The 16,922-nt window shown below is 38.2% G+C and overlaps 1 protein-coding gene across 14 annotated transcripts in view; it reads left to right on the top strand.

Moving 5' to 3' along the window:
* Window positions 1–16,922, top strand: part of LOC104939034 (collagen alpha-1(XIII) chain) — a 93,190-nt gene that overhangs the window by 63,857 nt on the left and 12,411 nt on the right. For all 14 annotated transcript variants that reach the window (XM_027276342.1, XM_027276337.1, XM_027276336.1 and 11 more), the window contains 4 exons: window positions 12,947–12,997; window positions 15,060–15,095; window positions 15,955–15,981; window positions 16,249–16,275. In XM_027276342.1, coding sequence (XP_027132143.1) covers window positions 12,947–12,997; window positions 15,060–15,095; window positions 15,955–15,981; window positions 16,249–16,275 — 141 coding nt within the window. The remainder of the gene's footprint in view (window positions 1–12,946; window positions 12,998–15,059; window positions 15,096–15,954; window positions 15,982–16,248; window positions 16,276–16,922) is intronic.

The raw sequence follows: 16,922 nt of genomic DNA, 5'->3' as shown, positions 1-16,922 counted from the left end.
GTCCATATGGCTCCCAACTCCACCACCTCGACCAGTACTTCGAGGAACATGGTATTAATGACTCGGAGGAGTGGATTCATTTAAGCTAACATATTCATCCTCCTGCTGCCAGGTTTCAGTGAGACAGAACAATCAAATCCCCATCTAATATAACTAAGTCTCTAGAAAGAGAGTTTCTGAGGTGTTTGGGTCCAATTACAAGAACTTCAGTTTTGTCTGAATTTAACATAAAAAAAATTGTAGGTCATCCAACTTTTTATATCCTTAAGCATGCTTGGAGTTTAGTTAAAAGATTGGTTGCCTCAGGCTTGATCGATAAATAATTGGGTGTCGTCGCATAACAATGAAAATTGATAGAGTAATTCCTAATAATGTTCCCTAAAGGAAGCATATATAAACTAAATAGAAGTGGTCCGAGTACAGAACCTGTGGGGACTACATGACAAACTTTGGTATGCATGGAGGATTCATCATTGACGTGAACAAACTGAGTCGATCTAAGAAATACGATTCCTTTGATTGTCCAATTTGATGTTCAGTCTCTGTAAGAATTTGATGGTCAATGGTGTCAAATGCAGCACTAGATCTAACAGGGACAAGTACAGAGAGATGAGTCCTTTGTCTGGTGCCATTAGGAGGAAAAATCCTCAAATATGACTATTGTTATGGAGAAAGTCAACAGCTGATTAGCTACAGCTTTCTCAGTATCTTAGACAGAAAAGGAGGTTTGATATCGGTCTGTAGTTGGCTAAGACCTCTCGGGTCTAGAGTGGGCTTTTTAAGAGAGGTTTAATTACAGCTACCTTAAAGGATGTGGTACATATCCTGATAATAAAGACAGATTAATCGTATCCAATAAAGAATGACTAACTTGAGGTAAAACATCCTTGAGCAGCCTGGTTCGATTAGTTATTTGATGAAGGTCGATGGGAGAAAAACAGTCTAAATACATAACAGGTTTTACAGCTGTTTCCAAACTTGCTGTATCAGAATGCAGATCAATGTCTGTTAGGCAAGGAAGAGGTGATTCATTTTGTCTCTATAGGTTATAATCTTATCATTAAAGAAGCTCATGAAGTCATTCTACTTAGACCTAAAGGAATAGTGGTTCAGTAGAGCTGTGTTCTCTGTTAGCCTGGCTACAGTGCTGAAGGAAATCTGGGGTTGTTCTTATTCTCCTCTCTTAATAAAGAGTAGTAGGCTGCTCTGGCATTACGGAGAGCCTTCCTGTATGTTTTGAGATTATCTTGCCAGACTAGATGAGATTCTTCCAGTTTAGTGGCACGCCATTTGCGTTCAGATTTACGTGCCTCTTGCTTTAATTTACGAGTCTGCTGGCTATACCATGGTGCTAGCCTTCTTTGTTTTTGTCTTCTTTTTCAGAGGTGCAATAGAGTCTAGAGTTGTCCGTAATGAGCCTGTAATACTATCAACAAGATGGTCTATTTGTGAGGGGCTAAAGGAGCAGACAAGTCCTCTGTTTACAGTTAGACATGGCATTGAATTCAATGCTGAAGGAATCACTTCCTTAAATTTGGCTACAGCACTATCAGATAAACATCTGCTGTAGAAGTTTCTACACAAAGGCTTATAGTCCAGTAGTATGAACTCAAAGGTTATTAAAAAATTGTCGACAGAAGAGGATTCTGTGGAAAGACTATTGATTATCAATTTCAATGCCATATGAAAGAACAAGATCAAGAGTGTGGTTCAGACAATGAGTTGGTTTATTTACACTTTGACAAAGCCAATTGAGTCTAACAAAGGATAAACACAGTACTAAGACTTCATTGTGGTTGTCTACATGAATGTTAATCACCTACAATATTACTTTATCTGTTTTAAGGATCAAGTCTGATGCATTCTGCAATTCCGATAAAATTCGAGGACCCGGAGCTCGATATACTGTAACAAATAAAGTAGAGTCTTAGCAAAAAAAGAAAACATAAATCGGCTGTCATTTCAGTCCTTCCTAAAATGCGAGTTAGTGTGGTGGTGGTGTTGGTGGTTAGAAACCAGAGCAGTGCATTGTGTGTACAGGTAGTATGTGATTTATATCATGACTGTATTTTCAAACAGATTGTGAGTCACTTATGTGAATGGTTTCCCACCCTGGTTGTATTACCTGAACTCTTTACACCATGAAACACAATAGTAACGATTTGTCACATAAGCGTCTGAAAGTTCTAATTTAAGACTCCCCATAGAAAGTGGGGAGACATTTTAGAGGCCACTGCAGAGAACATGAGGAGATTCTCAAAATGAACAGAGTATATACTGAGTTAAATATTGCTAGTTGTGCGTTGTGCAACAGTTAAATCCTAGCTCTTTGTTCATGTTGAGTTACCATAAATATGAGCTGCCGACTGGGAGAGAAGAGATTGATATTGGCCTCAAGTTGGAGATCACATGCAAGACAAATTTCACTTTCGGTTGTTATATCTCCCACTTGGTTCATGAATTGCAAAAGTGTGTGCAACAGAGATGGTAAAACTGCAGTATCTGCCAACATAGCACGTACAGGAACAAAAAATCAAAATCTGTACTTGATGTTACTCTATCTGCTGCAGTTTTATTAGGGGTTTGTATTAAGTTCATCAATGCAACTTGACTTAAATTAGGGGGGTTACATTGAGTTTATTGCATATAGAGCCAAAATATGCATATTGCCGTAGTAGCAACTTAAAAGTTCCCGTTCAAGCTGAACGCCAGCTGAATGGCAGCCGTCTTCCAGCTGACTTCCAGCCGGCTCCCTGCAAAGTCCCGGGAAAGGAGAGACTCCCCTCCTTCTCCTGGGCGTGTCTATTTTTTACTGTAACTCCACCCATTCATGTGATTACAGGTATGACCAGGAGATGGCGCTTCTCTCCACAGAACTTATTTACAGTTGTTCTACCTGGAGATGATGTAGCTTACACACCTCGTTGCATTCTCGTTGCTCAAACCCTGTGTTTGCGCTTACAGTAATGGGCTTATTGGTCTCCCAGTGTCACAGATCACAGATTGGGAAATGCAGCTGGTTTGACTACTGTATAAATATCAGTAGCCGTATGATTTGAGCGTGTTCATGAATTGAAATTAAATTTAAGGTGTTTATATCTAACATGTCAGCATTCACCAAATCAACAACATCTAGTCTGTTCTGTCTTTACTAGTGGTGGGCCGTTATGCGTGCTGTGTTAACGTGCTGCGTTAAAGTGAGACTCTTATCAGGCGATAAAAAAATATCACCATTAATCTATTCTCAAAACTGTCCAGCCTTTGAGGTAGCTTTTTGACTTTTTTTCTCTTTTGTTCATTTTTGTTTTCTTCGCTGTAACTCTGTGGAGTCCTGATCTCTCTAGCAATGTTGTTTTTAAAGTTTTTGAGTTTTTCTCGTGTTTTTTAAATGCCGCTTCCACCTGGACAGCTGCCTTTGTTTACTCCGGGAACAGCTGATCGCGCTAATGCCGGGCCGGCATTGGCGCATTAATCTACAGTTATATTGGCCACCACTAGTCTTTACATAATTACTGAAGCGTCTCTTCTCTTGTGTCGCGCACTCTCTCTCGCTCATCTGCATGCAAATAACAAACTAACCCTTAAAAATTTGCAAAAAGAATTGAAGAAAAACAACAGCAATAATACCTCCTATTGAATATTTGATCCCAGTTTGATCGTTGTGAGACGCCATTTAAAAAGGGAGATACCTGGTGATTAACAGCCCTTTGGAAGCCCTTTGTTATGTAGGTATCAACCTTTTGTTTGCACTTGATGGGCCTTTTTCCCCCCACGTGTCACACAAATCAGAGCGGAAATGCCGGACAGACAATCATGGATGTGACGTCTTTACTGTGTTTTACTGGCGCTTCGTGGATATTATTATGGCTAAATGGAAATTCTTGAAACAAGAATCTTTTTTTGCAATTTTATGTATTTAAGTGCAAAAGCACGCATGCAAAATCAACAAAACAAACGTATAATAACATTTCTAATAATAATACAATAATACTAATATATATATATATTATATATATATATATATATATACACACACACAGTAAATGGAAAGAATTACGAGTGAATCAAGTATGAAATCAAGTATGTTTGGTTTTAATAAAGTTGCAGTATATGGTTATGTTTCTATTCTACTGGACACCACTGTTTATTTTCCACTATGTCCCCCCTCATTTAATAATACACCGCACAACTTTTGAAAGTCTAGAGATAAGTCTGTTGCAAAAGGCCACAGTGACTCTGTTTGCCAAAACATCTGTATGGCCTTGACGAGCCTTCTGTGGCCTGGCTTTGCCTCCTTGCGAATAAAGTCTTTCTGGAATGCCAGACAGCTCAATGGGATTCAAGTCCGGTGACTCTGGTGGAGTTTTCACCCAGTTGATCCCCTCGGACGCCATGTATGCTCCAGCAGCTGTGTGTTTTGGATCATTGTCCTGGAAGAAGCGATGATCAGACCCAAAGTATGTCCTAATGTATGGTGCAGCGTGTTCTTTAGCACGATCAGCTGTTCCCGGAGTAAACAAAGGCAGCTGTCCAGGTGGAAGCGGCATTTAAAAAACACGAGAAACTCCCTTTTTAAATGGCGTCTCACAACGATCAAACTTTGATAAATATTCAATAGGAGGTATTATTGCTGTTGTTATTCTTCAATTCTTTTTGCAAATGGAGGGCACCGCTGCCGTGGAGTACACCGACTTTTAGAGAAAAACGCCTCGTCTCTGCCGCTCTACAAAACCAAGCCCTCCCCTCCAAATAAACTGTTAATTAAAAAAATAAACCCTCGCTTGTATCTGCAGGTCTGACAGACAGGCCTGGCAGCCCCGAGACGTCCGAACCGTTTTTTGTAACTTTTTTAAGGGTTAGTTTGTTGTTTTTCCCATCAACCGATCCGCGGAATACTTGGTGCTGTGGGGGGCGATATGAACGGATCATGATGATCCTTTGCACCACTAGCCACATCCATTATTGTGCTCTGTCTCAGCTGATCGGGTCACCCGCTCACCCCAGCGTATCTGTTCAGATGTGTCTTAGTTTAGACGGTCTACGGTGAGAGCGGAACATCACTGCTCCTCCCCGTGGACAAATGAGGCATTGCAGCTGGTTTTCACAGACTGCTTAGGGGCGTTTTCAGTCGGGCCCTCACTGACTACGTCATCGCGGGGGATTACATTTCGGTTGCTAAAGCAATCACAATGACCCCATATATCAGCTGTGCCATACACAGTCCTCGGTGTATGTTACTATTTACTGTGAAGAGTTTATTGTTTACTGTCTACTGTTTACTTTATATATTTAGCTGTCTATTTTTATTATATATGTATGTGTGTGGTGTGTGTGTGTGTTGTGTATTGTGTGTAATATATATATATATTATATATTATGGCATGTCGTTCAGGAAATTAAACCTTGAATTAATTGAATGGTCTGAATATATTGATTGAAACCTTGAATATACATGAATGAAATCTGATATATGAATGAAATCTGAATATGGAATGAAACCTTGAATATATGGAATGAACCTTTGAATATATTGTATGAAACGTCCTGAGGAACGAAGACACTTCGGCACGGGACAAGGGGAAACACAGACTATATATACACATGAGGGAAATGGGGAACAGGTGGAAACAATCAGGGCGGGGAAGACAATCAGACTGGTGACACATGAGGAAGGGCAAGTGACCTGAAACGAGAGGAGAGTTAACTTTCAAAATAAAACAGGAAATGACAAGACATGACAAAAACCCAGCTTGACATCACCACGGTGTGACAGGAGCTCCAGGTCCTTATTCTGAATTTTTATCTGAATTAGCAGAATTTGCATCAGGCTTGAGCCTTAAAACAGATAAAGTAATTATTGTAGGTGATTTTAACATTCATGTGGACAACCACAATGATAGTCTTAGTACTGCGTTTATCTCTCTATTAGACTCAATTGGCTTTTGTCAAAGTGTAAATAAACCGACTCATTGTCTGAACCACACTCTTGATCTTGTTCTTTCATATGGCATTGAAATTGATAATATAATAGTCTTCCCACAGAATCCTCTTCTGTCTGACCATTTTTTAATAACCTTTGAGTTCATACTACTGGACTATAAGCCTTTGTGTAGAAGCTTCTACAGCAGATGTTTATCTGATAGTGCTGTAGCCAAATTTAAGGAAGTGATTCCTTCAGCATTGAATTCAATGCCATGTCTAACTGTAAAAGAGGACTTGTCTACTTCCTTTAGCCACTCACAAATAGACCATCTTGTTGATAGTATTACAGGCTCATTACGGACAACTCTAGACTCTATTGCACCTCTGAAAAAGAAGATAATTAAACAAAGAAGGCTAGCACCATGGTATAGCCAGCAGACTCGTAAATTAAAGCAAGAGGCACGTAAATCTGAACGCAAATGGCGTGCCACTAAACTGGAAGAATCTCATCTAGTCTGGCAAGATAATCTCAAAACATACAGGAAGGCTCTCCGTAATGCCAGAGCAGCCTACTACTCTTCATTAATAGAGGAGAATAAGAACAACCCCAGGTTTCTCTTCAGCACTGTAGCCAGGCTAACAGAGAATCACAGCTCTACTGAACCATCTATTCCTTTAGGTCTAAGTAGCAATGACTTCATAAGCTTCTTTAATGATAAGATTATAACTATTAGAGACAAAATCCATCACCTCTTGCCCTCAACAGGCATTGATCTGCATTCTGATACAGCAAGTTTTGAAACAGCTGTAAAACCTGATATGTATTTAGACTGTTTTTCTCCCATCGACCTTCATCAAATAACTTTAATCCTTTCTGCAGCTAAGCCGTCAACCTGTCTCTTAGACTCCATCCCAACCAGGCTGCTTAAGGATGTTTTACCTCTAGTTAGTAATTCGTTATTGGATATGATTAATCTGTCTTTATTATCAGGATATGTACCACAGTCCTTTAAGGTAGCTGTAATTAAACCTCTTCTTAAAAAGCCCACTCTAGACCCAGAGGTCTTAGCCAACTACAGACCGATATCAAACCTTCCCTTTCTGTCTAAGATACTTGAGAAAGCTGTAGCTAATCAGCTGTGTGACTTTCTCCATAACAATAGTCTATTTGAGGATTTTCAGTCAGGATTTAGAGTGCATCATAGCACAGAGACCGCATTAGTCAAAGTTACAAATGACCTCCTAATGGCATCAGACAAAGGACTCATCTCTGTACTTGTCCTGTTAGATCTTAGTGCTGCATTTGACACCATTGACCATCAAATTCTTTTACAGAGACTGGAACATCAAATTGGCATCAAAGGAACCGCCCTAAGCTGGTTTAAGTCGTATTTTTTAGATCAATCTCAGTTTGTTCACGTCAATGATGAATCCTCCATGCAGACCAAAGTTTGTCATGGAGTCCCACAAGGTTCTGTACTTGGACCACTTCTATTGAGTTTATATATGCTTCCTTTAGGGAACATTATTAGGAGTCACTCTATCAATTTTCATTGTTATGCTGACGACATCCAATTATATTTATCGATCAAGCCTGATGCAACCAATCAGTTAACTAAACTCCAAGCATGCCTTAAGGATATAAAAAGTTGGATGACCTACAATTTTTTGATGTTAAATTCAGACAAAACTGAAGTTCTTGTAATTGGACCCAAACACCTCAGAAACTCTCTTTCTAGAGACTTAGTTACTTTAGATGGGATCACCCTGGCCTCCAGCTCCACTGTAAAGAATTTTGGAGTTGTCTTTGATTAGGATTTGTCCTTTAACGTCCACATAAAACGAATTTCGAGGACTGCATTCTTCCACTTACGTAACATCGCTAAAATCAGACGCATCGTCTCTCAGGCGGATGCAGAAAAACTAGTCCACACATTTGTTACTTCAAGGCTGGACTATTGTAACTCTTTGTTATCAGGCTGCTCTAATAAGTCTCTTAGGACTTTGCAGTTAATTCAGAATGCTGCTGCACGTGTTCTGACAGGAACCAAGATCAGAGATCACATCTCTCCCATTTTGGCTTCCTTGCATTGGATACCTATTAAATCTAGAATAGAATTTAAAATTCTTCTCCTTACTTACAAAGCTCTTCATGGTCAGGCACCATCGTATCTAAAAGAGCTCATAATACTTTACTACCCCTCTAGAACAGGCTAGGTGGTCAGCAATACTTTGCCATGCTTTTTCTCTTTGCTTTATCACTGTGGCGGTGTTTTTTTAAAAAAAATGTCTTTTACGTCCTCGTATGCCTCCATGACGATTTCTGCCTCCGGCGGGGAAAAGTAAGCCGCTCTACTTGCCATGGCGAATCAGTGAATTGATGGCGGGGTCTATCTGAGTGCGCACTTATCCAGGATAGGTTTCACCTGGCTTGATGAATCCGTGTCTGCTCATCCTGGCTTGGTGTTTGTGCAACCAATTAAGCCTGGATGCTCTTGTTTTGGATTCATTGAGCTCAGCTCAGTCACTTATCCTGGATGTCTTAATCCTACTTTTGTGCAACGGGCCTCTGGTTTTAATTGTCATTCTAACTTTGCCTTGTTACCTTGACTTCTTACAACTAAGGACATCTCTGCACAGTGTAGCTGTAGATTTTCACTTGTTGACTCTACGGATGCTGTAGAAAACCAAGAAGTAAATGAAAACATCCCTAGATGACTTGAACCCTCTTTTTCCATAATTACCTATGCCTTTTGGCCAATCGTGATACATCTGCTATCAAACCAAGCGTGAGAAGACAAATCCTTGGCTTCCTTCCTTGGTGTTCAGAAGTATTTAGAAACACATTTGTTTTTGATGCATGTCCTTTTGATAGGGTTTACCTTCAGGAGGAGAGATGCTAATAAAGGAGTCCTTGAAACCTGAGTTGGGCCAGTCTGGCCTTAATATTAATATTGCCACTGTCACAGGGCAAATCAATTATTTTGCACCAAATCCAAAGACTGTTTGTACAGCACCATGGACTTTCTCCACATTCCTAACACTGATATGGATTTTCTCCCATGGGTATTCCTTTTCCATTTGCTTGTAACTCTGAAATTCTCTACAGTTGCATTCAATTTGCAAGCAGCAGAACACATTGAATCTCTTGTATTGGGCACACGATTTCCCAGAGCAGCATTTTTCTCGCCAACACATTCAGCTTTTCAGGTTGAAGGTGCCATGCTGGTCAAGTATTGCTTTTCTTTCTTGCACCATCGCTGGCAGGTGTCTAATGGCTCTTCAGCACGAACAACGGAAAGCATCAAAACCGGTTTGTTGTCATACCACCTCACAACACACACCTTCCCATCTCCCGTAGTAACTGATGCTGAGACGCCTCTTCATTGCTCTCTCATGGTCACTTGGTAGCATGCATCAAAATCAGGTCTTGGCTCCTCGTGACCTGGTTGTACCACTCCAGGATTACTACATTGACGTTTAGTCCCTTGTCCTTTGGATCCCACAGCATGACTCTCAATATCTCCTGCCTCAACATCAAAACTTTTCTTGACATCTGTCTGTCTGCACATTCGGTGGTTCACTATCGTCATCACTGCTCTGCTAGGGTGGAATATCTTCTGGGTCATCTACATCTGACTAATCCTCCACATCTGACACCTATAATTGCATTAAGCAATGTCTCTGCTCCAGTTTTAATTTTGTCACTCATTTTTCAATTTAGTCTTAGTCTTCCAAAGTTCATTCTTAGTATTAGTCACTTTTAGTCTTTCACAAATTATTTTTGTTATATAGTCATATTTTAGTCGACTAAAAGTCTCAAAATTTTAAAAAACACAGGGTATTTTAGTCCAGTTTTAGTCAAAACATTTTAGTCTTTTTCTGTTGTTACGACCCGGCTCGTTTGGTGAGCCGTAACATAGAAAGGGATAAGAAATAATACGAAAAATGACACTTGTCCCAGGTTTGTCAGTTTATTTTCTTACTTTAACAAAAGGTGGTGAGGAAAAATGGAACAAAAAGGGTGCACGAGTGTTGTTTAAAAGAAAAAATAAATAACAAAAGGAGAACTCTAACAGAGCCTATTCTATACTAAGTCACTTTGAACAAAGCCAGAAACAAAAACCTCACTTATCTAACTACTTTTATCAATAACCAAAAAAAAATTGAAATCAGCACCCCTAAATCTAATGAATCTAACAAAAAATCTCTTCATGAGTAATCAGTCACTAAATCAAACCAAACCATGCCCAATCCCAGAAGTTACTGCACCAACCTTCACAAATCACAAAATATGAGGCGAGCTTCTAAATAACACAAAACACACAAAGCCTCCATAAACTAAGAACACCCAGTCTATTTAAACTGGATCTGGGATTGATGGTAGACTCCGATTGGGCAAACCACAGCCACATCAACCAGCCGAGAGGGGACAGCGCTCAGAAAGGCGGTTTTAGCTCCAACACCGGGGACCAATCCTCGACAGGGGATTACACAGTCGGTTTTGCCTGGGGAACACAATAAATAGTAAACGGCAGCCAGCGGCACCCGTAACACTATTTATTTTAGGAATATTTTTTTGTTTATTAATTCCAGTTCACTTGTGTTCCACAGCTAACATATTGATTACATGTCTTGATTGAATTGAATTGAATTGAATGAATTCATCTTCAATGCAACTTTGCTAAGTGTCTTGTCTGTTGTTTCAATACACACTTAATATGCACTTGATTTCATTTTTTAAGAAATGGCAGGTAATAGCAGGTACACCCTATTATGACATGTTCTGTCATCTTTTACATGCAATTGTCAAATTTCAATATAAATAAATTGATTTTATGCCAGTTGCATCTACTAAAATGTTAAAATTAAGTCCATCACTGTTAGTGTTTAGCACAAATGGGGAGGCTAGACTCATTCTTGACTGTTATGCCATATGCGCACATTTTAATAACGCCGGCTGCAAACGGGTTCGGGCTCTACAAAGCTGTTAATCAAAACAGGCCCAGCTGGGCTCGGGTCGAATTCTACCAGGCCCGGGCCGGGTCGGGCCTGACTTCTAAGGTCCGTTTCATGCTCTAGATTGCGCTGTCCGTACACCATGTTTCTCCTGCATGCTGTTTGTTTTCAAGCCACAGGTGCAGTGTTCGTCAACAAAAATCCACATTGGCACATTTTTCGTCAGTGTTTTTAGAACATTGTATCATCTTGTCATCGTCTCGTCTTCGTCAAGGGAAAAAGGCTCGTTGACGAACATATTTAGTCTCAGCTTGTCTGACGAAATTAACACTGCTCTGCTCTTGACAGAGTAATGCTCCCTACAATGAATTACATAATAATAAAAATCAATGTAGACTAATTTGAACTACAAGCAATAGCTAATTAATTGTTTCTTCCCATATCTTCACTAGCTGTTTCCTTACTTTTTCACAGGTGCAGTTTGCATGAACAAAGTCCCAATGTCCACATGTGTACTTCAAGTTAAGCTGTGTTGTAGCTTGTTACTATTGTTAGAATTTGTCAAATGTGTATGCCATTTCAAGCTATAGACACTTATAAGCATAGAAACAAGTTTCAACTGTAAAATCGGATGAGGATTAGTACCTTGTCTTTCTATGTTGTACATACAATGTTGTATGTACTTGTATGTTGCTGATATGGCCGCCATCTTGTCTTCTCATTTTTTTGTGTGTATTGTGCTTCTCTGATCACTCAGTAAATGTTCCTGAATGAGAACAGGTCTACGTTGAGCAAAATAAAGAATTCTGGTGCAGGGAAGCCAAAATCTAATGTCCCAATGTGAGGATGCAGGGTCGCAGAACAGCTAAAATTTAAGCAAAATTCTAAATGATTGCATTGAGAGATTTCCTCACACAAGCAAAGTAAATCCATGCAAATCTTTTGCATAGAGTTGAATTTTGACACATGAATTCAAGTCATTGAGTCCAAAACAGAAGGCTGTTAGCTATGTTATACTATTTTATATCGTTGTTCTGCTTGTGTGTAGACTGCCAGAAAAAAGTTAGGCATTCATAATGCAAATATGTCTCTTTAATAAACTCTTAGAGGGGTGGTATTTTAGACAGTACTAACTTAAATTTGGCTCGTGAAAGACAGATTATAGAGACACATGTTAGAGAGCTCAAGATAGTCTTTTAATCTCTTGTATGATATAATCCTGTTTATGGCATATTTTAAACTCCTAGCAGTCTGATATCTAGGGCAGTTCACCAACTAACGAGTAGACTGAATGTTGAATAGATGCCAGTTGATGGACTTGCTGCTAGTATAGCTATTTACATTCAGTGTAGTCATCAATCATCCTCAATATTTTTTCTGAATTTACTAAAGCAATGTCACATGAGTGAGGGAATGATTTTGTACTGAATATCAGTAATTGGGTGTTATTCGGTCGGACATAGTCACAGACTTAGACTCTAATTTGTCTCGGTCGGCTGATGTCATATGAGCACATCTGGAGGTTTGTGCTTCAGGCTTCTTTTCCTCCCTCTTCTGATGACCATTCATAATTTAAATCAAATGTTATTTTTGTTGTGATCTAAGATAGCTAACAACCATTAATCAAATGAATTTATAAAACCGAAGTGGAGTTGGATGTAGTTAAGGTCCCATGCTGTGCTCTATATCGGCACTCACTGAACGCCTCTTGTACAATCGAATAACGTAGTCGGAATGTTGTACAGTATAATGATGGTTATATTGTTTCACTGTTTGATGATTTTTTTGCATCTTTTTAATAGATGTTTAGATTTTATTGTTAGATTTACCTTGTTCTTATCTATTTGTCAGATATTTTCACCTAAGGCATCTAAGAATTACACTTTACGTTGTGCTGTGAATCATTGTGTGACAATATAAACTTGATTTGACTTGACTTTGATTTAAAATCAATATGCTTAATTTCTCTAATAATATATGTAGAGGTGACTGAGGAAGTAAACATAATCCTCTCTCTGTCCTATGTTTTTCATGGTTTTCATCTTGTCTTTCTTTCTGTCTATAGGGAGCACCAGGAGAGCCAGGTCTTTCTATCATTGGACCTAGAGGACCTCCTGTAAGTGATTTCATCTCACCATACACCCAATAAAACTCTTCTCTTTAATCAGTGCTCATATAATCATATTAGCTACTGTTTTAGTAGATCAGTGGCCGCTTAATGCATCAGGTTCATTAGACACAAACAGACTTTTCAGTTCTGTTGAGACAAAAATGTACTCTTGCAAGGTGTTTGTAGGTAACTGGGCTCAGGTTTATGTCAGGCTAGCCAAACCCAATCTTAATCAGACTGGATGAAAGAACCACAAATGATAGAATAACCATGTAGATTTACATATTGTGCAGAAACAACAGCATGTTCCAGGAGGATTCGACCTGTGATTTGGCCATAAACTGGGTCATTTATCATGCTTGTTTTATCAGGAAGTAAAGTGAGAAACTCCATCCTGGTCCAACTGGGATTGATGTAAGTTCTCCAGACACCATCTTTTATACCCCAAATTCTCAGTTTAGTGTTTTATCAAATACTTTTTGTTTTAGTTGCATAATATACAACTTGTGAGGCTAAAATATGCATAATATACAACTTGTAAAGACAGCATCAGACCAGCCAACTCAAGTGCACATCTGTTTTGTTAATTGATGGTTATTATAATCTGTACCTCTTCGTGCCAGCTCTTCCTGGATAGTAATAGGCATGCTTGATGAATAACAGGCTGTGGAGGAAGCTCCATTCAGTGAGAGCCAATTCATGAATTAAGAAAGCGAGTCAGTCACAAAAACTTAGAAGCTTCCGTTTACCACAGCAGGTATGTTGACATGAGAGACTTTGACTTTAGATGGAACAATGGAGTTTCAGAGAGGGGGAGAAGGCAATTAAACAACAGCTTAAGTGAATCAGGTGCCTCGACTTCCACATCATTTCATCAGGTTAAGCGAATGAGTATGGAGATATTTTCCACTGCAAGAATTGTTTTCAACTTCACAGCTTGACTATGGGCTGGGAAGAAGTCATATTTCAGATATTTAGACATGTATTATAGTACATGCACACATGACTTTGTAAGCACATGCAACAAACTGTTTTAAGGAAAATAATTCATCTTTATTTATATAGCACCATATCATAACAAAAGTTATCTCATGACACTATATAGATAATGCTTGTTTGCAATGCAAAATTTAGATAAAATTGCATTTCCAATTGTAAGCTGGTGAGTGTGAAAGGTTATTCTTGACCTTGGAAATTGTATTTAGCTAAAGCAATCATTCTGGAGCTTTTAACCACACCTCATGGTCTTCATCAGCTGACCTCTTTTCCATTTTTCTGAGCACTTTTAGAAATTATTTGTGTTGCCCACTTACTAACTTTTTCTAGACCTTTCAACTGCATCTCATGGTCTTTGTGAGAGATGGAGGTTTTTTATTTCTTTCTGAGCATTTCTAGGCCCTCCTTTCAAGTTGGCTTAAAAATTGAGTGTGAAAACTAATTTGTGGAAGAAGAAAAACCTTAACTGACAAAAAAAAGAAAATCAACTCCCACTCTCTTTTCTTTGAGAACTTTTAACCACAGTTGGAGTTTAAGGATTTAAGAGATTAAGATTAAGATTTTTTTTTTTGGCAAATTATAAAATCATATGTTGCGCTTTTTCTTCTTTCTCCCTAGGGACAGAATTCCCTGTAACTACTGTTTCATTAGTCATTTACCTCTTCCTTGTAATCACCTTCCCCTACTCCTTTATTTTCCATTCATCCCTTTTCCTGGGGGTATTATTTGTCTTGTACCAGTCCAAGAAGCAGGTCACCATAAGAGTATGCTGCCTAATCATTTTTGACACACACATTGAGCTCATTTACCTTCTCTCCCTAGTCGTACATCTTAATTAGAATTAATTAAAACTCTTATTTTCTTTGTAGTGTCCAATTTCAGCATTTAATTTTCTCATGTGCAGAGAGAGTTCACTTACACATAGTTGATGTAGTCTTTACTATCACTGCTTGTGTCAAGGGGATCCAAGAAGGGAACTATATTTACTTTCACTCATCTACTTCCAGTTGATTTATTTTATGTCTTTAAAAGGTACAACAAACACCTTGATTGTTTTTCTGTTTCTCTTTAGGGACAACCTGGAACAAGAGGGTTTCCAGGATTTCCAGTAAGTCATGACCATGATTTGTGTGAATTTTTTTTATTTTAATTTACAGTTTACAGTACACAAAATGATTATTAATATCAAGGAATGAGTAAGGAATATATCATGACATCTAATTATCAAATAGTGATCTACTTGTTGGTAAATTACTCTTGACTATATAGTGATAGGAGATTGTAAATACACTAAGAGCTGAGTTCTAGGTAATATGCTAATGACTGGTTAATTTATCTATGTAAATCTGCATTCAGTTCATGAACTGTTCTTAATTAACACTGTCACATGCTGAATGGCCAATGACTAAATATTTATTCTTTATTTAATATTCAAAATACAATTTAAGTACATTTTTTTGTCCACTGAAGTTAAGCGACGCATCATACTAAATTATTTGAAAATTAATAGAAATCATTTTCACTTTTATTTTGCTGCACATACTGTATATCATATAGATCTGAACAATATTTTTATATATTATATTTTATTATAACTTTTGATTATAAATTAATAAAAAAAATGTGTTACTATCCAGATTTTCACACTAGTGAAGCGACTTGGACAAAAACAAACAAGGATACAATGAAAAGAAAAGACATTGTAACATAGTTAATCGAGGACTGTCATACACAGACCTGGAAAACCATTTCACAGTCACTCAGGCACGGGCACAAATATTCAATAGTCTTTTTTTTACACTGAAAAAATTGTCAAGAAGTTTTTCCAACATGGAGTTCTAAAAGACAGATATTTCCAAGTTCTGTGACAAGCCTGCCCCGGCCACTGATGCCAATTATTATAATCTTTTCCTGGTGGAGAAATTTCCAGATGTGCTCAAACATCTCCTTCTCTTCCTTCATCCTAGGGTCCAATTGGGTTGGATGGCAAGCCTGTGAGTTTCCCCAAGTTCCTGTCAAAAAGTGAAATAACAGAGTAATTGAGTACTTCAGTGCTTTTCTGTGACAATGAGCATAATTCAGCTAAAAGTGATTATGTCATTATTGCAATAAAATCTCTTAGTGTCATGACTATTATTATGGGGATAGGGTGGGGTTTAACATGCTATGGATATTTCTAAGGAGTTTTTTTTAAGTGGAGATATGTTTTGATTAATTCACTTATTTTCCAACTTGCACTTACTGTTTGAATGTTCACACAGGGACAAAATGGAGTGAAGGGAGACATGGTAAGCATTTTTCATCAGTTGTACTATAATTCAATTTCCACCAATCAAACACTTAATTGAGGCCATAGAGCATTGGATATCGATTTTGTGCATGCTACACAAGTTTTATACCAACAAGCCAAAGAACATATAATCATAATTGCACTGAACATTTGGTGTCATAAGGAAAACATAGTCGTGAATGAGGTTACAATGGGTTGAATGCAGTAGGAGGAAGGTCAAGAAGGATGGGTGCTGTCCGACTTTCAGTCAGGGTTAGATGTTACTAACTAAAAATTGGTCCAAGGCTTTAGAACATGCCTTATGCATTTTCTTCTATATTAACTATTAATTGTTAATTTATTATCCTTAAATCATTGAATTCTTTATTAGCCATGCCTTACAATGAACATATTGCAGGTAGAGCAGGACAGCATTTTTAAAATCATCCATTTCAGTTTTGTTCAGAGCTTAATGATCTGAAAACAACTTACTCTACAACTTATCTTTTGACTGTTACAGAGCTCAATCAACTATGTGGACTTTCAGCTTCCACAGGCTATTTAACTTTATGTTCAGTGTTTAGTTTCTGGGCAGAAAGAAGTGTGTTTTTTATGTCCTTTAGCATAGAAAATAAAGGTCAGGGTGATGGATGAAGCATGAATGTA

This window comes from Larimichthys crocea, unplaced genomic scaffold (genome assembly GCF_000972845.2).
Source record: "Larimichthys crocea isolate SSNF unplaced genomic scaffold, L_crocea_2.0 scaffold342, whole genome shotgun sequence".
Taxonomy (NCBI): domain Eukaryota; kingdom Metazoa; phylum Chordata; class Actinopteri; family Sciaenidae; genus Larimichthys; species Larimichthys crocea.
Note: the sequence above shows the minus strand (reverse complement) of the source record. Positions and strands in the feature narration are given on the sequence as shown.